The 23,296-nt window shown below is 40.0% G+C and overlaps 2 protein-coding genes and 1 non-coding gene across 5 annotated transcripts in view; 2 read left to right on the top strand and 1 right to left on the bottom strand.

Annotated features, from left to right (window-relative positions):
• egln1a (egl-9 family hypoxia-inducible factor 1a) overlaps positions 1–1,887 on the top strand; it is a 92,217-nt gene extending 90,330 nt beyond the window's left edge. For both annotated transcript variants that reach the window (XM_061960806.1, XM_061960797.1), the window contains 2 exons: positions 1,200–1,267; positions 1,365–1,887. In XM_061960806.1, the coding sequence (XP_061816790.1) occupies positions 1,200–1,267; positions 1,365–1,420 (124 nt within the window). In that variant the 3' untranslated portion in view covers positions 1,421–1,887. The remainder of the gene's footprint in view (positions 1–1,199; positions 1,268–1,364) is intronic.
• Positions 1,888–3,032: 1,145 nt separating this feature from the next.
• On the bottom strand, positions 3,033–19,092 carry gpr137ba (G protein-coupled receptor 137Ba). 2 transcript variants are annotated; one of them, XM_061960774.1, is made up of 7 exons: positions 18,494–19,092; positions 15,383–15,432; positions 11,622–11,844; positions 11,411–11,557; positions 5,892–6,020; positions 5,632–5,753; positions 3,033–3,462 (listed from the first exon to the last, which is right to left on the bottom strand). In XM_061960774.1, the coding sequence occupies exons 1-7, from the start codon at positions 18,872–18,874 to the stop codon at positions 3,348–3,350; spliced, it is 1,167 nt and encodes a 388-aa protein (XP_061816758.1). In that variant the 5' UTR covers positions 18,875–19,092; the 3' UTR covers positions 3,033–3,347. The 2 variants fall into 2 exon arrangements, with proteins under 2 accessions (XP_061816758.1, XP_061816767.1); XM_061960783.1 differs by having other exon boundaries at positions 15,389–15,432.
• Positions 19,093–22,183: 3,091 nt separating this feature from the next.
• Positions 22,184–22,255, top strand: trnaq-cug (transfer RNA glutamine (anticodon CUG)). The gene has a single exon. It is a non-coding gene; the product is annotated as a tRNA-Gln (tRNA).
• Positions 22,256–23,296: the final 1,041 nt, after the last annotated feature.

The raw sequence follows: 23,296 nt of genomic DNA, 5'->3' as shown, positions 1-23,296 counted from the left end.
ACAAGGATGGGGCGAGGGTCACCACTTTGTCAACAAATGCGTGAGCAAATTGTCCAACAGTTAAAGAACAACATTTCTCAACGAGCTATTGCAAGCAATTTAGGGATTTCATCATCTACGGTCCGTAATACCATCAAACTTCAGAGAATCTGGAGAAATCACTGCACGTAGCATTGAATGCCCGTGACCTTGGATTCCTCAGGCGGTACTACATCAGAAAGCGACATCAGTGTGTAAAGGATATCACCACATGGGCTCAGGAACACTTCAGAAAACCACTGTCAGTAACTACTGTTTGTCGCTACATCTGTAAGTGCAAGTTAAAACTCTACTATGCAAAGCGAAAGCCATTTATCAACAACACCCAGAAACGCCGCCGGCTTTGCTGGGCCTGAGCTAATGTAAGATGGACTGATGCAAAGTGGAAAAGTGTTCTGTGGTCTGACGAGTCCACATTTCAAATTGTTTTTGGAAACTGTGGACGTTGTGTCCTCCGGAACAAAGAGGAAAAGAACCATCCGGATTGTTATAGGCGCAAAGTTCAAAAGCCAGCATCTGTGATGGTATGGGGGTGTATTGGTGCCCAAGGCATGGGTAACGTACACATCTGTGAAGGCACCATTAATGCTGAAAGGAACATACAGGTTTTGGAGCAACATATGTTGCCATCCAAGCATCGTTATCATGGACGCCCTTGCTTATTTCAGCTAGCCACATGTTACAACAGCATGGCTTCATAGTAAAAGAGTGCAGGTACTAGACTGGCCTGCCTGTAGTCCAGACCTGTCTCCCATTAAAAATGTCGGCCGCATTATGAAGCGTAAAATACAACAACGGAGACCCCGGCCTGTTGAACAACTTAAACACCTATTCTTGTGTTTTTTAGATACTTTACATTAGTTCCAAGCGATACTACAAATTTGAATATTGATCCAATACCAAGTAGTTACAGAGGCAGTTTTGATCATATAAGTATTGCTGGTTTTTATGCTTGTTTCCACGTTATAACCAATAAACAAAGGTTTGGAATTCGGTCTAATTTCTTATTGGAGTGAATGGTTGCTGTACAAGCATTGTGCCGTTGGCGATGTCATGAGGTGCTATCGTGTTCTTGTGATGGTTTGCACATCCCGAGCTCCACTGCACGCGCCCAGGCATTGTTTGAGCACTGACTCACTGCTCTTATTCTGTCTCTGCAGGTATGCCATCACCGTGTGGTATTTCGATGCAGATGAGCGAGCCAGAGCGAAAGAAAAGTATTTAACAGGTAAGGTTTGATTTCAAGTCTTCTCTCATGGTGTTGTTGACTGTGTGCAAGTTGGGAACAAACATGTTGGGTTTTTTTCCCCCGCCTGTGCATGCAGGTGCAGGAGAGAAAGGAGTAAAGGTTGATCTCGGCAAGCCATCAGATCCCACATAGTGGGAAGCCTGCGTCCGTGCGCTGCACGCAGCCAATAAGTGCTCTGTCCCCAAGAAAGTGGCCTATAGAGAGCATGTGTGTTTTACATGAGGCAGTGGGAAGATGGATGTTTCTTAAGGACACAAAAACAAGCCTACCCAGCCAATCATGGCCACACTCGGTCAGCCTTGACAACCCAACAGACTGTGGATGTCATGGCATTGTACCGAAAGGGACGACTGTGTTTTTTTTACTTCCCCCGTGCCCTGTTTTTTAGGAACATTTGCACCATACAACTTTCACAATAAATCACAGGGGTCAAGCTAATCTCTCAGTGAATTCCTTAAAGGTACAGTGTTCTGCATAACCTCCATGCATTATGCTTTTCACAATGGAATCTGTGTCCATGCTACTGTTGTGCAAATGTGCTCAGGTTTGCAATAAGGAGAAATCAAATGAATTAAAGACATATTTTTTTCTGACAAGAACCAGGTTGGTGTTAGTTTCAGTTCATTCAACAAGGGTGTAGATGTGCATGTCAGCATTATTTACCTCCAACAGCCACTGTTGTCTATGACTGGTGATGTGAGGATGTCACGATTCATCCTCATTGCACCAAATCTAGTTGGATGCTGCCCTCTGCTGGAGGAGAGTGGTGTTGCATGCATGCAGAAAGACTTGCCCATGTGTGTGAATGGTTGTTTGTGCCCTGAGAGTCAGCTGGGATAGGCTCCAGCTCGTCAATGTTTCATTTTTTAAGGTACATTCTGCCTCTGTAGCATTTTGGACCTGTATAAATAAAAATAGTGCCTACAATGTATAAGTGTGGTAACGAAGTATATATACAGTATATGGCTTTAATACTAAAAAAAATACATTTTAAAGGGTTTTAAATGAGCAGTGTTGTAAAAATGAGACTCTCGCAGAGTCCTAGCAGCCTTATTCTTTCCTTTTACATCGCATATTGTACCTAATGTATTGACCACTGGTTGTCATTGCATACAAAAAAGTCTTCCGTCTATACATTTTTATTTAGACCAGGGGTGTCAAACGTACAGGTTTTATCCGGCCCGCGGGATGAGTTTGCAGAGTATAAAAATTAGCCGAAATTTTTGAATGAAAGAAACTGCTGTTTTAAATGTGTCCACTAGATGTCGCAATAGCAATTCTTTGTATCTACAGATTATGCTACATACGTAAAAAATAAATAAATAAACCCCATGATGTTCGAGGAAAATGAGCAAACTACATAAATAACATCCTGTAATTTGATTTTGATATATTTTTATCTTGATAGATTGAAAATGAACACCAATGATTTTGACTGATGAACATTATCACATAATTTATTCAGAAAGTATAAATAACGACAAATAAAGGTAGAATACTATTAACCGCAACATGTAAGTGTAATAAAAAACAACAACGTTCTGATTTGTACATTTTCAGAATGTGCTTGTTCTATTTTTTAAAAACAAAGACAACAATCTGAAGTTGTCTTAATTTTTAAGTTATCGTGCCGTGATTTTACCAGTCCGGCCCACTTGGGAGTAGATTTTCCTCCGTGTGGCCCCCGATCTAAAATGAATTTGGCACTCCTGATTTAGGCAGTGATGTTAAACTTGAAAAAACACATAGTAAAAAGTGTTTTAATGGATTAAACGACTAATCTGTAAGAAAAGAAACACGCGTACATGAAATAGGAATACAGTGCACAATGCAACAGTTCAGGAAATATATTAATCACATAAAAAAAGAAAACTTTAGAGCAGTATTGGGCCCGCATCTGTACATGGAGTGTGCAAATCAGTGGTTCTTTATATACTGGCATTTGTGTTAGTTCTTGCCTGGAACTCATCCCAATGTGTCCAGTCCAGTGTGCTTCATTAGAATAACAACAGTGCAAAAACATCAGGGGTCAAGAAAACGAGAGTCCAGTGACCTCTAATCAGTAATGGCTGAGCTCCTCGGGGGGAAGTGGGAGGTGGTAAACGTCTTCCCCTCCGATGTAAGCGCTGATGCTGCTGCTCTGGCTTCCCCACTCGTAACTGTCGGCAACCAAACTGAAACAAACAAAAGGATGCGTCAACCGGGGGTGTGCAAGCTTTTTCCTTACCAGCTGTCAAATTCTATGCAAATTGATGACGCATATTATGTTGAGCGTACATGCTGCTTTATCTTACTGAGGATGGTTCCCTGAAAAGTCAGTGCAAAGATGAGTGAGGAGACTCCGACTGGTGTTTATGGAGGTTCATTTATCTCTATAATCCGATAGCTCTTTTTTCACCCTGAATTTATGTAACTGAATTTTTTTGTGTTTGAATTTTATGAACTGACATTTTTTTACATCATATTAAGCTGACAATCTCCTTGAAAAAAAACTTATTTTTTTAGTAGTAAGTAAATAAACAAAGACTCCTAATTTAGCTGCTGACATATGCAGTAACATATTGTGTCATTTATCATTCTATTATTTTGTCAAAATTATTAAGGACAAGCTGTAATAATTTATTATTAATCCACTTGTTAATTTACTGTTAATATCTGCTTACTTTCTCTTTTAACATGTTCTATCTACACTTCTGTTAAAATGTAATAATCACTTATTCTTCTGTTGGTTGGACACTTTACATTAGTTTTGGATGATACCACACATTTAGTAGTTACAGGATCATACATTGGTCATGTGTCCAGGGACATATTTCCTGAGTTTATAAACGAAAAAAGGAAAAAAGTTTTTGTGACGATAAAAAATATCGATGTAATCATAGTAGTATCGACTCGATACGCTATTGTACTTGGTATCATTACAGTGGATGTTAGGTGTAGATCCACCCATGGCATTTGTTTACATTCAGACGCGCTAATATTGTTTGCGGTGACGCCGATTATCTATTGTATCTTCCTACAGTGTTTAGCTATTCCTCGTCCTGCAGGGATGATACTTGTAAGAAACTTACTTTATTTGTCGCCATGGAGACCAGGATTAGTGGTTTAGAAGTAGCTAAAACACTGCCGACTGCGGATGGATGTTAACTGCTAGCTCGAGGGTGTTTCAGTGTTAAAACTTCACCTTTATCGTTAGTTTTTAAGCCAAAATGCGTCCGTTCTCCCTTTTCTGTCTACACACCTTGTCTGCTTGTAAGTACTCCGTCATTGTGCGCTGCCGAACATGCTCCTCTGCTCATAAACCCAGCAATGTCATGACGTGACGGCGCGCCATTACAGACATTAATAAGGACACGTGGTAAGGGCCGGACTGGTAAAATCATGGCATTAAAACTTAAAAGTAAAGACAACATTAGATTTTTTCTTCTTTGTCTTACTTTGGCCAAAAATAGAACAAGCACATCCTGAAAATGCACACATTACAAAAAATCCTTTTGACAAAACATTTCTAGTCAGTTGAAAATTCTGAGGAAAAAATTGGTGCAGTTTCAAAAAGACCATGAAGAACACAATGAACTCAGTCCTCAAACTGCCGCGTTGCTGAAATCCGCAACTGCCACAACACATTCAATTATCATCCTTCAAATATTATAATTATAATATAAAAAAAAAAACAGTTACCATAGCCGAAATCAAGGTAACATAACTACACACTTAACCAATGTGAACATGCTAGATTCAAGCATGAAATAAAATAGAAAAAACACAACAAATGTAGAAACACACATTTTTACAATAGAGTTCAGGGTGCGCATTGTGCATTTAACCAATTGCAAGCGCTGCATGGAACTCTAACTACAAAGATGACGGTCAAGTTGACTGAAGTCTTTGCATCTTACCGTTTCGTCATTTTATCCTTTGAGTGGATAATTTACATTGAAAGAAGGTATTGCACGACAATACTGCTGCTAACCACAACAGGAGCAGCTGATTGCTTGCACCTGCACTGATTGGACTAGCGGCAGCCAACCCAGAGGGCGCTTAAAGTCAGCTGACACGTCATCTTTAAACACTGTCATGTGTGACGTGGGTTACAATTGAGTTGCTGTTGCAACATCCAGTGGACACATTTAGAACAGCAGTTTCTTTCATTTAAAAAAAATGCAGCTTATTTTTAAACATTTAGCAAACTGATCCGCGGGCTGGATTAAACCTGTTCGCGTGCAGTAAGTTGACAACACTGATTATTTCTGCTTTGTCTTCTTATTCTCTGGCAGACCAGGTTTGTTTTAATGTTTGTACGCGAGGGCGGACAGGTAGCGACAAATCAATTTGTGCTTTACCTGGCTTGGATGTTCTGAGGCATGACACTCCACGCCAGGTCGTCGTCGCTGTCGTAACGTCGAGGGTTGTCGAAAAAATAAGCCCTGGAGGAGAAGACGTGGCCGGGAAGCACCGAGCCACTCTGTGGAACAACGTGTGTGAAAAGTTAAATGTCCACCACTTCACAAAGTGTCAGTAACTTCAAAAAGTACTCCGCATTAACTGCGATCTACGTGTCAAGTCTCGAGGCCAAAAGGGAAGCGGAGACATGACGACTCACCCTGTCCAGGTCGGGCTGGCGTACTCTGAAGAAGAACACCACCAGAGAAGTGGGGAGCAGCTCCCACACGAACAAGATTACCCCAAAGACGACGTAGCCGGTGTCGCCCAGAGTGGACTGCAAATCTGCCTGAAAGAAAATACAAAACCTGACTAAATGTATACTTTGGATTGCTGACACAAGTACTGGTCCATTCTTTTTATTATATATTTAGTAGTGTATCAACATAACATTACATCCTAGGTTGTGATAAATTCCACATATGGTCACGGTCAACTGTCATGTCTGACTGAGGTAAGTCGATGGAATATTTTTGAGTACAATCTAAACATTTTGTGTGAAAAATGTCTAAAAAGTCCAAAAAACTGCTTGTTCTTTGGCATTTTCCTCCACTCCTTCTGTTACGTGTCATTTTTTTTTTTTCATTTAAGTTTTATTGACATCCAGCATCAGACATTCCTATCCATTACATCATGTTTGCATACATCATACATCATCTATTGTCTGCCATAAATGTCAAAATATGTTTTTGTTTATATCTCAACGATGCCACGTTCTGTTACATGTCAACTGTTGAGTTGCATTTACAAAACATATTTTTCAGATTCCAGAGGAAAACTACAGTCTTTAATTCAGGTTAGTATACCTTTTGATTATTTTCTATGGAATAAATGTTTGGAAATTAAAACTAGAATTCTAATTTCCTATCTTGTGAAAGTTCTAATCAAACTGCTGCTGTGAGTAGCAATGCTAGTCTATTGCTTGTATTCCGACACGTGACTTCTTCCCTATAGTGAAAACCAGTGGTGGTCGACCAAGCTAAAATAGCACAAACTATCCCAGCAAGCGGCACCCTAATGACAGCAGACCTTGTACAGTAAGTGATGTTTTATTATGTTTGTTGGCTCTCATAAAGTCTGCAGTGTGCAGAAATCTGATGAAAAAAAAGCAAACGAGATGTGTTTTTGAAATGAAAGCTTAGTATGCTTAAAATGATCAAAATACGTAAATATTACAAACCCTGTTTCCATATGAGTTGGCAAATTGTGTTAGATGTAAATATAAACGGAATACAATGATTTGCAAATCCTTTTCAACCCATATTCAATTGAATGCACTACAAAGACAAGATATTTGATGTTCAAACTCATAAACTTTTTTTTTTTTTTTGCAAATAATAATTAACTTAGAATTTCATGGCTGCAACACGTGCCAAAGTAGTTGGGAAAGGGCATGTTCACCACTGTGTTACATGGCCTTTCCTTTTAACAACACTCAGTAAACGTTTGGGAACTGAGGAGACACATTTTTTAAGCTTCTCAGGTGGAATTATTTCCCATTCTTGCTTGTTGTACAGCTTAAGTTGTTCAACAGTCCGGGGGTCTCCGTTGTGGTCTTTTAGTCTTCATAATGCGCCACACATTTTCAATGGGAGACATGTCTGGACTACAGGCAGGCCAGTCTAGTACCCGCACTCTTTTACTATGAAGCCACGTTGATGTAATACGTGGCTTGGCATTGTCTTGCTGAAATAAGCAGGGGCGTCCATGGTAGCATTGCTTGGATGGCAACATATGTTGCTCCAAAACCTGTATGTATCTTTCAGCATTAATGGTGCCTTCACAAATGTGTAAGTTACCCATGTCTTGGGCACTAATACACCCCCATACCATCACACTTGCTGGCTTTTCAACTTTGCGCCTATAACAATCCGGATGGTTCTTTTCCTCCTTGGTCCAGAGGACATGACATCCACAGTTTCCAAAAACAATTTGAAATGTGGACTCGTCAGACCACAGAACACTTTTCTACTTTGTATCAGTCCATCTTAGATGAGCTCAGGCCCAGCGAAGCCGACGGCGTTTCTGGGTGTTGTTGATAAACGGTTTTCGCCTTGCATAGGAGAGTTTTAACTTACACTTACAGATGTAGTGACCAACTGTAGTTACTGACAGCGGGTTTCTAAAGTGTTCCTGAGCCCATGTGGTGATATCCTTTACACACTGATGTCGCTTGTTGATGCAGTACAGCCTGAAGGATCGAAGGTCACGGGCTTAGTTGCTTACGTGCAGTGATTTCTCCAGATTCTCTGAACCTTTTGATGATATTACGGACGGTAGATGGTTAAAAATCCCTAAATTCCTTGCAATAGCTGGTTGAGAAAGGTTTTTCTTAAACTGTTCAACAATTTGCTCACGCATTTGTTGACAAAGTGGTGACCCTCGCCCCATCCTTGTTTGTGAATGACTGAGCATTTCATGGAATCTACTTTTATACCCAATCATGGCACCCACCTGTTCCCAATTTGCCTGTTCACCTGTGGGATGTTCCAAATAAGTGTTTGATGAGCATTCCTCAACTTTATCAGTATTTATTGCCACCTTTCCCAACTTCTTTGTCACGTGTTGCTGGCATTAAATTCTAAAGTTAATGATTATTTGCAAAAAAAAAAAGTTTATCAGTTTGAACATCAAATATGTTGTCTTTGTAGCATATTCAACTGAATATGGGTTGAAAATGATTCGCAAATCATTGTATTCCGTTTATATTTACATCTAACACAATTTCCCAACTCATATGGAAACAGGGTTTGTAAATGTTATTATAAATGTGGCCGTTACTACATTACATATATACTTACATCATGTATATAAAACCCTAATGGAGGTGTTTGGATGTTTTTAGGGATTTATATGCAGAAAAAAGCGTCTCCCATATGCTCCATTGTAAGCGGACTGTTGATCACATTTATTTAACATTTAGAATGTAAAAAAAAAAACATTCATTATCATGTCTCTCATCATGATTGTGATTGATAGGCAACATTCCAAAAAAATGGCAGTTCCCCATTAAACATAACTTTGTCCGATGCTGCCACGAATATATTTATCATACAGTTAAGTTTCTTCTCTCACCTTGTCCTGGTTCCCAAATGTGGGAACTGTGTGTGAATGCATAAAAGTGAGCTTTAATGACGTTATGACGTCTGTTTAAAGTGAACAATGAAGTGTTGCAGTCTGGGTTTGCTGCTACCAGGAGGAATAAACCCTCTTGAATTTTTGCAAGGGGTTGTAGGTTGTGTTTCAGATTCCTTATTTGATTTAAACAACCATTTTAAGAAACTTTAACAGACAAAATTGATGTTTATCTTAACTTTTATGATGTCATATTCTGTGATGGGCAGTAACAAGCTACAAGTAGCTAAGCTACATAGCTTAACTACATTTTCCAGTAGCTTAGCTACTTTTTGAACAAGTAGCTTTTCCTGTAGCTTAGCTACTTTTAGAGCAGTGGTTCTTAACCTTGTTGGAAGTACCGAACCCCACCAGTTTCATATGCGCATTCACCGAACCCTTCTTTAGTGAAAAATTAAATGTTTTATTTTTTTTCCAAATTCAAGAAAAAGTCATGTTTTTTTACTGGTGCACAAAATGAAGCGTGCATGAACATCACCTTGTTCAAAGAACAAAACCAACACAGTGCATGAATTCACAACAAATTACACACCTTACACACATTACCATGAATTGATTAACGTGAACCCCGACTTAAACAAGTTGAAAAACGTATTCGGGTGTTACCATTTAGTGGTCAATTGTACGGAATATGTACTGCACTGTGTAAACTGTGCTGTTTCATATAATGTATTCTCTTCCTTTGCAATCTACTAGTAAAAGTTTCAATCGATCAATCAAAAAATCTGCAAATCAGATGGAAAATTAGAGGGAACATTGTTTGCGGGTATCCATAATACACCGATAGGGAGAAGGTTTTATTTACACGATAAGTCGGATGTGTCTTTACCTCCGTGGCGGAGGCTCCGCCCAACCCCTAGGGTTCGATCGAACACAGGTTAAGAACCACTGTTTTAGACCCATGTAGCTCGGTAGATTACATCAAAGCTACAAGCTACAAAGAGAAAAAATGGACCCTGAATCCACATCAAAAACAAATATGGAGAAAAGACAATGACCTGGGTGAATGAGAACATCCAGCCATACATACGGAGAAAATCCACGATGATTGATTGGCGTTCGTATGATGAGTCACAATTGGTTAAGGTTAGGGCGAAACATAACAGACTGGCCAATTAGAGGCAAGATAAGGCGGGTCATGAACCTAGTAGGCAAAATCATAACACACACACACTCATGTCACATGACGACAAGGGTGTCGGAGACAGAGGGACGCTCCCAAAAAAGAAAACATACTTGAAAATGTCAGAGGGATTCTCTCCCGTAGTTTAGATAATATCCTTAGCCATATTTAGACGAATGTATTCGTTTAGAGAAAACAATGCCCAAAACCTTAGTTTTTAGTTGTTTATTTACTCTGTAAACCAAAATCATAACTGCTCTCTTCATCTAAGACGTGGAACACACACATTTAGGAACACACATTAAGATGAGTTGAGTTCATGAAAAGTTAAACTCCACATAACCATTAGCAACTGTTCCCACAGGAGTCATTGGTTTCTTTTTTTTGTCAAAATATATGTTGTTGTTTTTTACTGTAGGTAGAGAAAATGAATAACCTTTTAGGGATGGGCCAAAGAGAGGGCAAACTAAATAAATACATACAGTGGGGTGTGGGGACCCGTAGAGGTAGTTGTAGGGTGTCCCCAGCTAAATGACAGATAGTTAATAGTAACAGACCCTTAATGGGTCCATTTGTACACTCTCAGTTACATTAACATTGATATTATACATGTGGGTCTATATATAGAAATGCCCTTAAATGTAGCAAGCTACTTTTGTCGTGTAGCTTGTAGTGCATAGCTTCCCCTGTAGCTTAGCTACATTTAATCGAGAGTAAGTTGTTGCTTAGTTGACTACATTTTCCAAGTGGCTTGGCCATCACTGGTCGTATTTTATAACCGACAGATTATTCAAATCTCTACAAAAGCCCAGGCCGTTCCTGTGGCCACCTTAGTGGTTGTGGCCCTAAACAACCGCAAACTCTCAAACTTTCTCCACAAAGTCCCACCTCGGAAAACCCTTTGCTCTCCAAGCACCCCCACGATTACCAACATTAAAATACAGTAGCGTAGTAGGCCTAAATATTCATTAAAAACAAGGCAGCGGTTTTAATTAATATTTTTGGCCACGGCAACATTACACCCAGTTTGAACAGTACCACTGTGTTTGAATATTCAATTAAGTGATTATTTAACGTACCACTAGATGGAGTCCACGTACCACTGCCACAGTTTGAGAATCACTGGCAAAGAGTGTTTACGCAACAGGCCCTTTATAGTTGATATTATCGATACTACAGTAGTATCCTTATTTGGTTGATACCAGCGTGATGAGATCAATATTTTTTCAGTTCTCTTCTATGGTTATTATCACAAATATCTGTGCTTTTTGTTGTGCTGTTCAAATATATTGGTATCGGCAATACTGGCCCTTGCATCAGACACCTCAAATGGGTTTGTAGACGCATCCAAAAATAAAATAATGATACAGATGCCAGCTGCCACACAAGGTAACACCATATCATGACATTTTAAGGGGTACCTGGTCAGAAACGTTGTACCAGTCGTAGTCAAAGGAGTTGATACCCTTGTTCGAGAGTCCCAGGACGACCAGATTGTAGCAGGCCCTGGATGTGTACAGGAGGATGACTATGGCCCCTACAGCGGTCACCTGGCACACTGAGGTCCCCTGTGATTAAAAACATGTTATTGTATATGTTTTTCTTCTGACCAACAACCATCTCATGTCTCACCTTGGATTCCAGATAAATGTTGGCCAGGGACATCTTGGCAATCTTGTAGAGACACAGCGAGAGCGACACGGCACACAGGACGAAGAGGGTGTCGTTGATGGCCACCCTCACCAGCACCACCGTGCGGGCGTCCGCGGAGGACGTCCTCACCAGCATGGCGCACACCAGGTTGACGGCTAAAAAGAGCAGGCTCATGGACAGGAAGAGCAGATACAGTGGCAGCCTGTGAGGGACAGTGTGACGTCGTTAGTTGTCTTCAGCTTCACTCGTTCATAAATGGTCACAAGACGTTCATACATACAATTAAGACGCTAGTTAGTTCTTTTATTCCTACTTTGTGTGGAATAATGACATTTTTAATACTCCATAGTCAATCACTGATTTGAGTAAGTTAACTTTACTTTGATTAATAAACCACTGATAGGAATTGATGGTCTGTCCCCGGGTCAAACTACCATTTTCATGTTAATCATTAGATATTACACTTTCAGCAGCATGCTACTTGTGTAGCATCTGCTTTCCTACGTCGCAATCGGCTTTGTTGCTAATGCTACTGTTATCATCACATAAAAACACATTTAAAAAAAAAAAGTAAACTCCACTGGTGGAGTTAATTCTTTGTGTGACTATTTGTTTACATTGCGGTTCAAACAATCAGGATTATCCCATGTCACATTCCATTAAGCTTTCTATTGCATAATAAATGATTTACTATGTATATGTTGTATCTAAGTAACATAAAGGGCCCTTAGATAAATAAATAATATAAAATACTATTTATAGTCAAGGTTTCTGTGGTTTATCCATTTTACAATGTTCAATACCAGGGTAGAGCGGAATATATGTTAGGTCAGGATAAACACAGAGGCTATTTCATCCCTACAAGCCTGTTTCTCAGGTTCCCCTGCTCTTCAGGGGATTTTATATATATATATATATATATATATATTAATATCATTTTACAAAATCCCCTGAAGAGCAGGGAAACCTGCGAAACAAGCTTGTAGGGATGAAAAAGCCTCTGTGTTTTTTCCCTGCTCTTCAGGGGATGTTATATATTATATATATATACATATATATTAATATCATTTTACAAAATCCCCTGAAGAGCAGGGAAACCTGCGAAACAAGCTTGTAGTGATGAAAAAGCCTCTGTGTTTTTTCCCTGCTCTTCAGGGGATTATATATATATATATATATATATATATATATATATATATATATATATATATATATATATATATATTAATGTGTACTTATATTTTTTATAAAATCTCCTGAAGAGCAGGGAAACCTGCCAAACAGGCTTGTAGGGATGAAATAGCCTCTGTGTTTTTTCCTGACCTCACGTAAAATACTATTTAGATCATAAAAAACTGAATAAAAATTCCATTAAATAGTATGTCATTAAATAATAAAAATTGATGACATAAATGTTTTAATATTTTCACTTTTTTTAATATTAGAAGTAGCACTTGATTTTGAACATGTTAATATAACCAAAAAATATAGAGAATTAAAAAAAAAAAATGCTGGTAAATTAGCAAATATATTCTTATTAGTAACTGAGGATGCTAGGAATATGTCAAAATTACATAAGAAATGAAACTATCTAACAATTCAGTAAAGGATTTATGTAGAAACGAATACTTCACAATGAAAACACATAAAAAATTAAAACTATACATAATGATAAGGCTTTTAATATCCAAAAAGGAGTGGATAGAGGTGAAACTAATTTACTCCAAACCCCTTATTCTAAAGCTATCTAGCTTTATTGTCGTTATCATCTATACAATGATTATGGTCTTATTTTAATATATTATTAATGATATTTATCTCATGTATAAACACATTTTTTGGGAAAAACCTACACATATATAGTAGTTAATAAATAGTCTGCAATACTAAGTAATGGTAACAACAACAAATAATGAGTAGAGTAATATTAATAATGTAAACACCTTGTGATTATTAGACACCCTCAATCTTATTGAAAATCGTGTCTACATTACATTTTACAAATTCATGTATTCATGGAGAAATTTAAAAATAATGATTTTATGTTTTAATGATCTAATTATGTCGCTTCATATACTTTGTATTTCGGCACAACAAAAGGTCCTATTACTTTATGAATAGGTACATACTTATTTTAGGTTATTCAGTTACAGCAGGGGGGTCCAAACCTTTTCCCCACTCTGAAAAAGTCAAAGGTTGTGAGGGCCATTTTGAAATGTTTCATTTTCAGAGCCAATACAGTTTATCGATTTCTTTAAGAAAACAACATCCTGCATATCAGCTTTGGGTTATTAGTTGGGCTGCATGACTATTATAAAAAATAAAATAAAAATCTCCAATGAGGCAAGATTACCTTTTTTAGGTAGGATGAACAAATCACCTGCTCCATTTCTACTACTGTGTTGTAAACTTCCCCTGAGCTCATTGTATGGTGTCAACTTTAGAGACTACTTCACTGTTTTAGAGGAAGAGATTTTGCGTGCTCTTTGCACCAAATGTTCTGCAAACATTCCGCGAGGAGGAACAAAAACGTCACGCTTCATCGCCTCAAACCTTATCAGACACCTGAAATGCCGGTAGTGCTACAATGGTGTTTTGAAAGCCTACAAAGATGCCCCAAAGCCAGTAGCAAAAAAGTTGTGCACAAACTACATTTAAAAAATACTACATATAAATAAGTTAATCAGTTATCGTATCATTCTAGAGCACAGGTGTCAAACTCAAGGCCCGGGGGCCAGATCTGGCCCGCGACATCATTTTATCTAGCCCGCAAACACCTGGAAATGTTATGTGTCAATAAAGTACTTAATATTTTCTCACTAAATGTAATAGATTTTTTTCATTTTGAAATGGCATACCTTTTAAACTTTAATAGTATGCAATATTGCAACAAATATTACAGTGTATTATCATACTTTCCAAACATGTTTTTGTCAAAATGAAAATACTTAACTTTACAGCAAACTACCCATCAAATTAATATAAATTTACGTTGTTCTTTACTGCATATTACTGTAAATTGAAAAAAAATACTACTAACTACTTTTTGCGTTACAATTCTGTTGACTGAGCTGCCAGTTTTTGACTGTAAAATCTAAGGTTGTTGTTTTTAACGGTGTATTACTGTTAATGGAAAAACGGTACATTTGTTTTTACGGTAAAAAAAAACTGGCAGCTAAGTTGCAAGAATAAAAAAATAACTTGTACTGTTTATCCATAAATGTAACACAACAATTCTGGTAACTAGGCTGCCAGCTTTTTCCGAACACCCCTACATCCCCCCAAACAGAAAAACAGTTTACCGTAAAATGTTGTAAAAAAAAAAAAAAACACTATATTTTCCAGTAAAATGTTGTAAATGTAAAGTTTTTACTGTAAAATCAACAGTCTACTTAAAACAATTTATACAATTAATAATGAAATCCAGAGGCAAATTCATACATTATTCGCTGTTACAAGCGGCCCTCTGATGGCAGCCATAACTGTCATGTGGCCCTCAATGAAAACCAGTTCAACATCCCTGTTCTAGAGGTATTGGCTTGAAAAAGTATGCATCCCTAGTTTTTAGTGTCAACATTGCAACCTTTTCTCTTCACCTATGTGCTCTTTTATTCCACTTTTTATGTGTTGTTTTTTTGTGATAGTATTTTTAGAATGGGCTGCGGGCTGCAAATGACCCCCGGGGCTGCACTTTGGACACCCCTGAGTTATAGAACAGTTTCCCCCTTCGGTGGTCTTACCGGTACCTCAGGAGCTCAGGTGCATATTTGGACTTGGCCTTGAACACAACCTGTCACGAGAAAGAGCGCGTCATACACAATACTGTACATGTGTCATCGTGTTATAAGCACTTTCACTTCTTCATATGTGCTCTGAAAAACACAAAACAGGAAGCTTTCAGGATCCAGGGTACTTTTTCTACCGGTCGCTAAGAATAACGCTTCATTTGTGGCTGGAGATGCTATTAGACTTAGACAAACTTTATTGATCCACAAGGGAAATTGTTCTACACAGTAGCTCAGTTTCAAAGGATGGAAAGGGTAAGGATATGCAGGTATTAAGTATACTAAAAATGTACCGTAGTAGCAATATAAAATATAACATATATGTAATATTTACATATTATATATACCAGTGTTTTTCAACCTTTTTTGAGTCAAGGCGCATTTTTTCATTGAAAAAATCCGGAGGCACGCCACCAGCAAAAATCATTAAGAAATGAAACTCAGTAGACAAAAAAGAGTCGTCGCAATTGTTGGATATCAATTTAAACCATAGCCAACCACGCATCACTATAACTCTTGTCTCAAAGTAGGTGTACTGTCACGACCTGTCACATCACGACGTGACTTATTTTGAGTTTTTTTTTTATTGTGCTCTCGTGCATAGTGTTTTAGTTCTTGTCTTGCGCTCCTATTTTGGTGGCTTTTCCTGTTTTTTGGTATTTCCCTGTTGCAGTTTCATGTCTTCCTTTGAGTGCTATTCCCCGCACCGGCTTTGTTTTAGCAATCAAGACTATTTAAGTTGTTGCTATCTTTTTCTGTGGAGACATTGTTGATTGTCATGACATGTACGGATGTACTTTGTGGATGCTGTCTCTGCTCTACACGCTGTAAGTCTTTGCTGTTGTCCAGCATTCTGTTTTTGTTTACTTTGTCGCCAGTTCAGTTTTAGTTTTGTTCTGTATAGCCATCCCTAAGCTTTAATGCCTTTTCTTAGGGGCACTCCCCTTTTGTTTATTTTTGGTTTAAGCATTAGACACCTTTTTACTGTAGCCTGCATATTGTGATCACGACAAACCATCGTCGTCTCACACGACGTGTTCCCGACATCTACAAAGCAATTAGCTACCAGCTTCCACCTACTGAAATTGAGGAGAATAACACGGTTACTCTGCCGAGATTTAGACCAGTGTTTTTCAACCTTTTTTGAGCCAAGGCACATTTGTTGCGTTGAAAAAATGCGAAGGCACACCACCAGCAGAAATCATTAAAAAAGAAACTCAGTTGACAGTAAAAAGTCGTCGCAATTGTTGGATATTACTTTAAACCATAACCAACCATGCATCACTATAGCTCTTTTCTCAAAGTAGGTGTACTGTCACCGCCTGTCACATCGCGCCCTGACTTATTTTGACTTTTTTGCTGTTTTCGTGTGTGTAGGGTTTTAGTTCTTGTCTTGTGCTCCTATCTACTTTGTTTTGGCAATCAAGAATATTTCAGTTGTTTTTATCCTTCTTTGTGGGGACATTGTTGATTGTCATGTCATGTTCGGATGTACTGTACATTGTGGACGCTGTCTTTGCTCCACAGTAAGTCTTTGCTGTCGTCCAGCATTCTGTTTTTGTTTACTTTGTAGCCAGTTCAGTTTTAGTTTCGTTCTGCATAGCCTTCCCTAAGCTTCAATGCCTTTTCTTAGGGGCACTCGCCTTTTGTTTATTTTTGGTTTAAGCATTAGACACCTTTTTACCTGTACACTGCCTCCCGCTGTTTCCGACATCTACAAAGCAATTAACTACCGGCTGCCACCTACTGATATGGAAGTGTATTACACGGTTACTCTGCCGAGCTCTAGACAGCACCGACACTCAACAACAACACATTATTTGCAGATTATAATTACTGGTTTTCAAAAAAATATTTTTAACCCAAATAGGTGAAATTACATAATCTCCCACGGCACACCAGACTGTATTACACGGCACAAAACACTGCTCTAGACAGCACAGACACTCAACAACGGCACATTATTTGTGGATTATAATTACTGGTTTGCAAAAGATCTTGCCCCAAGTGGAGGAGTTCAAGTACCTCGGAGTCTTGTTCACGAGTGAGGGAAGAGTGGATCGTGAGATCGACAGGCGGATCGGTGCGGCGTCTTCAGTAATGCGGACGCTGTATCGATCCGTTGTGGTGAAGAAGGAGCTGAGCCGGAAGGCAAAGCTCTCGATTTACCGGTCGGTCTACGTTCCCATCCTCACCTATGGTCATGAGCTTTGGGTCATGACCGAAAGGACAAGATCACGGGTACAAGCGGCCGAAATGAATTTCCTCCGCCGGGTGGCGGGGCTCTCCCTTAGAGATAGGGTGAGAAGCTCTGTCATCCGGGGGGAGCTCAAAGTAAAGCCGCTGCTCCTCCACATCGAGAGGAGCCAGGTGAGGCGGTTCGGGTATCTGGTCAGGATGCCACCCGAACGCCTCCCTAGGGAGGTGTTTCGGGCACGTCCGACCGGTAGGAGGCCACGGGGAAGACCCAGGACACGTTGGGAAGACTATCTGTCCCGGCTGGCCTGGGAACGCCTCGGGATCCCCCGGGAGGAGCTGGACGAAGTGGTTGGGGAGAGGGAAGTCTAGGCTTCCATGCTTAGGCTGCTGCCCCCGCGACCCGACCTCGGATAAGCGGAAGAAGATGGATGGATGGATGGATGGATGGATGGATGGATGGATGGTTTGCAAAAAATACTTTTAACCTAAATAGGTGAAACTACATAATCTCCCACGGCACACCAGACTGTATCTCACGGAAAAGTGGTTGAAAAACACTGATGTATGCAGTATATATTATATACTGATATATTTTATTATTATATAATATATAACAAATCCCAATTACCATGTACAATATTACAGTATATGTAACAGCTGCATTGTTTAATATGGGAATTATGTAAGAAGACACTCTGTCAGCCCCTAAGATGTATGGAATGGAAATGCTGTGTCAGCAAAAGCTTTTTTGTTGATCATTAATCAAAATAGCACGTTATTGGGGACCAAAAGGTTGTGCATTATTATAGTTTGCAGTGCATCTCTGCAGACCACTGTGCAGTGTGTGACGTCATCCCGTGGTCTCACCTGTGCAAAGTAGAGGTTCATGAGGCTGAGTGTGAAGAACTGCAGGCACACGGGGAAGCAGTAGAGCAGCCAGAAGGGAAAAGGCCCCAAAGTGTTGGCTGTGACAAAGTTCTTGAAGTAGAAGGAGAAGAGCACCGTTCTCAGGGCCGACCACAGCAGGCACAGGAACAGGAACACGGTCTGATAGCTGAAGCGCTTGTGCCGATACCGCAGCACCAACCAGAGCTGGACGTAGATGAAGATGAAGAGCAGCGAGTAGAAGACACTGTAGACCACCGTCAGACCCAAGGTCACGTAAGGGGGCACGGCTGGCGTGAGAGTGGGCAGCGGGGACGAGTCGGCCATCGGCTGCGGTTCTCTCTCCTCCACCGGGGCCTCCATGAGCTGCTCTCTCGGCCGACAGAGGAGGAGGCGGAGCGGTCCGGCTTAGCAGAGCCTGCGTCGGAGCGTTTACAGCCGGCAGTCACGAGCGGAGAAGCGGAGGAGCAACGAAGCTCACTTCCGGAGCCGCGCACCAGCAGAGCATGATCAGCGCCGTAGGAATGACCGCTCTCAGGGCTGCACGGGCGGCTAGGAAGCGGCACAGGACAGCGGCCGGATGGCTGGTGCTCACTAAAAGGACACGCCCCCCCTCTGCTGTGACGTCACGGCACGCATCAGCTGACGCACGCTGACTGTACCTTTAACCCTGTGATGGGGAGGGGAGGCACCGCACGGGTCCCCCGGGAGCGGTCACTCAAGGAGCCATAACATTAAGACACTTAAAACAAAAAAAATAACAATTGTCACAGTTGTGTCGCCAACTCGCCATACCAAGAGGGGTGAGTCCGTTTGTCTACTTTCCGTAATTTTCATCCTGGAAATTCCTATTGGATGGAGAGTGTGTCATACTTCCATCCATCCATCCATCCATTTCCTACCGCTTGTTCCTTTTTGGGGTCGCAGGGGGTGCTGGAGCCTATCTCAGCTGCATTCGGGCGGAAGGCGGAGTACACTCTGGACAAGTCGCAAATTCCTTGTTTGACAACTCGAAACCATTCCAACGTCAACATTTGGTAAATGATAACTGTCAGCATTTTAGTTAAATTCCATACATTGTGCCATTGTTTTGTAAAAAATCAACTGCACTGGTGCTTTCTGTACATAACACCGTGTTTAGATAGTTCCTATCTTGCCATATTTTACAATTTTGCATATCACATTGAGGTCTAGCACTTCAAGGAAATAAGAATTGCATATTTGAAGCAAAATATCTATCCACTTGATGACAATTTGTCAACCCAACTGCTTTAACTTACTAACTAGCTATCAGTCCATACGGGTTGCTATCATGCTAGCTATTAGCATTGTTAGCATGTCCGTTTTGTTAGCATACTACTCGGAGTAAAATATAATATATCAAAATGGCCCCGAATGCTTTTCAGTGTGTGGCCCCTGGTTGAAAAGGTTTGGACACCTTTGGCTTAGCATGCTAATTATGCTGTACCTTTTACATATAACTATATACAGCTATGCACTATACACTGTACTCCTAACACAGATTTAAGACTTGTTGTATAGGATCTCATTAGAGCAGGGATGGGCAAACTATGGCCCGGGGCCACATTCGGCCTGTTTCTCTTTATAATCCGGCCCGCCAAATATTAGAACAAAATTAGGCAAAGACCTGTCATGAGAATTGCCACAACAAAACTGATACTAGACGTTATCCTATTAGTTATGCAAGATTTTATTTAGGCAGCATGGTGAAACAGGGGTTAGTGTATGTGCCTCACAATACGAAGGTCCTGAGTAGTCCTGAGTACAATCCCGGGCTCGGGATCTTTCTGTGTGTAGTTTGCATGTTCTCCCTGTGACTGCGTGGGTTCCCTCCGGGTACTCCGGCTTCCTCCCACCTCCAAAGACATGCACCTGTGGATAGGTTGATTGGCAACACTAAAATTGGCCCTTGTGTGTGAATGTGAGTGTGAATGTTGTCTGTCTATCTGTGTTGGCCCTGCGATGAGGTGGCAACTTGTCCAGGGTGTACCCCGCCTTCTGCCCGAATGCAGCTGAGATAGGCTCCAGCACCCCCCGCGACCCCAAAAGGGACAAGCGGTAGAAAAAGGATGGATGGATGGATTTTATTTAGTTTTATTTATATATTATTTCGCCCGAATGCAGCTGAGATAGGCTCCAGCACCCCCGCGACCCCGAACGGGACAATATAAATATATTTTTTTAATTTAAAAAAATTATATTAATCTTCATATGTCTTACTTGTATTTTGTTTTTATCTCTACACATGGTTCTTACTATTTTACAAGTTTTATTATTTTTATTTTCCAACGTTCCTCGGATGAGCCATCTGCCTCAGGGGTTATCGGCCGTGCTTGTGGGGGCGCTTTTGTGTCAGTGTCCTGGTGGCCATGGTCTGGTGACCTCCTGGTGCAGATGGCTACTGTGATAGTGTTTACTCACGTGTCTCCTCTGTACTCAGCCATGCAATCATTGGTCCATATAGTTGCATATGTGTTTATGTTGTGTGTGTGTGTGTTTGTGTTTGGTATCTGTATCCGTGCGTACGTATGTGATAATGGGGGATATGGGTCACCGGGGTATTGTTTTCAACTTTGTAAAGCACTTTGCGTTGCATTTCTTTTATGTATGAAAAGCGCTTTATAAATAAAGCTTGATTTGATTTGATTAGAATTCGACGCATTGGCAAGAAAAGGGTAATCAACAACACTGCTCCTACTGAAAGAGAATGTAAGCTTTAACCCTGTAATACCATTTGTGTGTTTCTTTGAGGTTCTGATATGATATTGTTGAAAATAGATGTATAGCCCATGTTTGGGAAGTCTTCTCTTAGTTCCAACAGATATGATATGCTTTGAAATGCATCCTGTGTTCGCCCTGCCCGTCTGTCAAATTTCAAAAGCCAATGTGGCCCCTCAGCCAAAAAGTTTGTCCATCCCTGGAGTGTGCGAGTGTACCTAATGAATTGTTCAACAATGTAATTTTTTAAATGGACAAAGCTTAAACTGCACCGGTCCTCATTTAGTCAAAAATAAATGAATAAGCATAACCTCAACTTATGTGTCTTATTTTTTTAAATCAAAAATAGATAAAACATAAGCAGTATCTCTCTTGTTGGTTTACTGTAAGTACTGCATTGTACTGAGACAGGGCTCTAACAAGATAAATAAAGTAATTTGACTGTAATGCAGTGCAGCCAATTGTAAACATTTGTCTTAATTGTTGTGTCATAGCACCAGTCAAAACTGAATATTATTATAGGCAGATTTATGTTGGCTGTCATTAGATTGTAGTCACATTAGTCCTCAGGTCTCTAAAATGTCAAAAATACTGACAGCAGTACTGTAGAGAAGATTCATTAAACCAAATAAACACATATATTGAGCATTAGTGGAAGTCCAAAACTTCAAAAGCACAGTTCTTATTTCAGTACATTCTACTGTTTTTCAAGACAACCATCTTTTATATGTGTTCAGTACAATTCAAATTCTGAGTTGAGTTTAACAAGTGTGAGCTTACTAAATGACTGTTGAGGTTTGTCTTTCACATCACTGGGGCATGTGAACATGAGAGAGGTCAAACTAGTCGGTCACTGGAGCTAACCTCTTGTTCATTTATCTTCACATACTCTGCCGCTTTGACACAACACACACCCAACAGTAAGGCCAGCAGGGTTCCATGGTGTAATGGTTAGCACTCTGGACTCTGAATCCAGCGATCCGAGTTCAAATCTCGGTGGAACCTTTGCTTTATTTGTTTGCCTTAAAAGCTTGACAGGCAAAGCTGCAGGAACTGTAAAGCCAAGAGCATGCTTTAGTGTGGTGTCCCCCATCCAATGCCATCCTGGTTCTTTTATAGTTCTTGACCAGAATCGAGCAAGTGTTATGCAATTCTCTGCCAAAACACTAGGAGGTAGTGTTTTCCTGAGAGTCAGCAACCACAACTCTCATTGCCTAATTATTTAGCTTCCTGTGTTGTATTAGGGCTCCACCACCTGTGATATATATTAAATGTGAAAAATTACAGAAGTGACAGGAAGAACCAGATCTCTTAATTTGCATTTAATGTTGTGTAACACTGCTGTCATCTTGTGGACATTAATACACTGATCTTACCTTTTTTGAGAACCGTTATGAGTTTGGCTTCTGTCTGTATTTTAGAGTTGCGTCCCATCTGAAAATAGAACATTCTTGCCTGCTTTCTCACTTCATGAACGAAGGAGCCACTTTGTTACATGTTGGACGTTAAATATGCTAAAACCAATTCAATGTACATCAGTATATCTGGAAAAAAAAATTCTTATCGAAGCTTTGTGTTATAGTTGACAAAGCAAATAATTGTGTTGTATCAAATATACCTCACTACTAATGTATTTATTTAATTTTCAGAACATGTTTAGGGCCATTAAAAAACTAACTTTGGGCTGAGAAATTTGGACACCCTTGTCTCCTCCAATGCCATCCTTATTATTTTATAGTTCTTTGTCTGGACTCTGGATTGACCACTTTTTTAAAACCAGGAATATCCCATTGAGATTATGAATCTCTTTTACAAGAGAGTCCTGCCAAACACATTCATACACCAGTGTGGGGGGCACTGAGAGCAAGGTGGGGGAAATGTCTCGCACACAACGGCTGTGACCAGGATCGCTAAAGCTGGATTAATACCAGTAACCTCAAGTTTCTAGACGACCGCGCTACCATCTGAGCATCTTTACTCTCCTGTGGAAATTCCAATTTCCTTTATCAACGTTGCGCTGCCTTAAGCACAGTTAAGACACCCACG

Source organism: Nerophis lumbriciformis, linkage group LG02, assembly GCF_033978685.3.
Source record: "Nerophis lumbriciformis linkage group LG02, RoL_Nlum_v2.1, whole genome shotgun sequence".
Taxonomy (NCBI): Eukaryota; Metazoa; Chordata; class Actinopteri; order Syngnathiformes; family Syngnathidae; genus Nerophis; species Nerophis lumbriciformis.
Note: the sequence above shows the minus strand (reverse complement) of the source record. Positions and strands in the feature narration are given on the sequence as shown.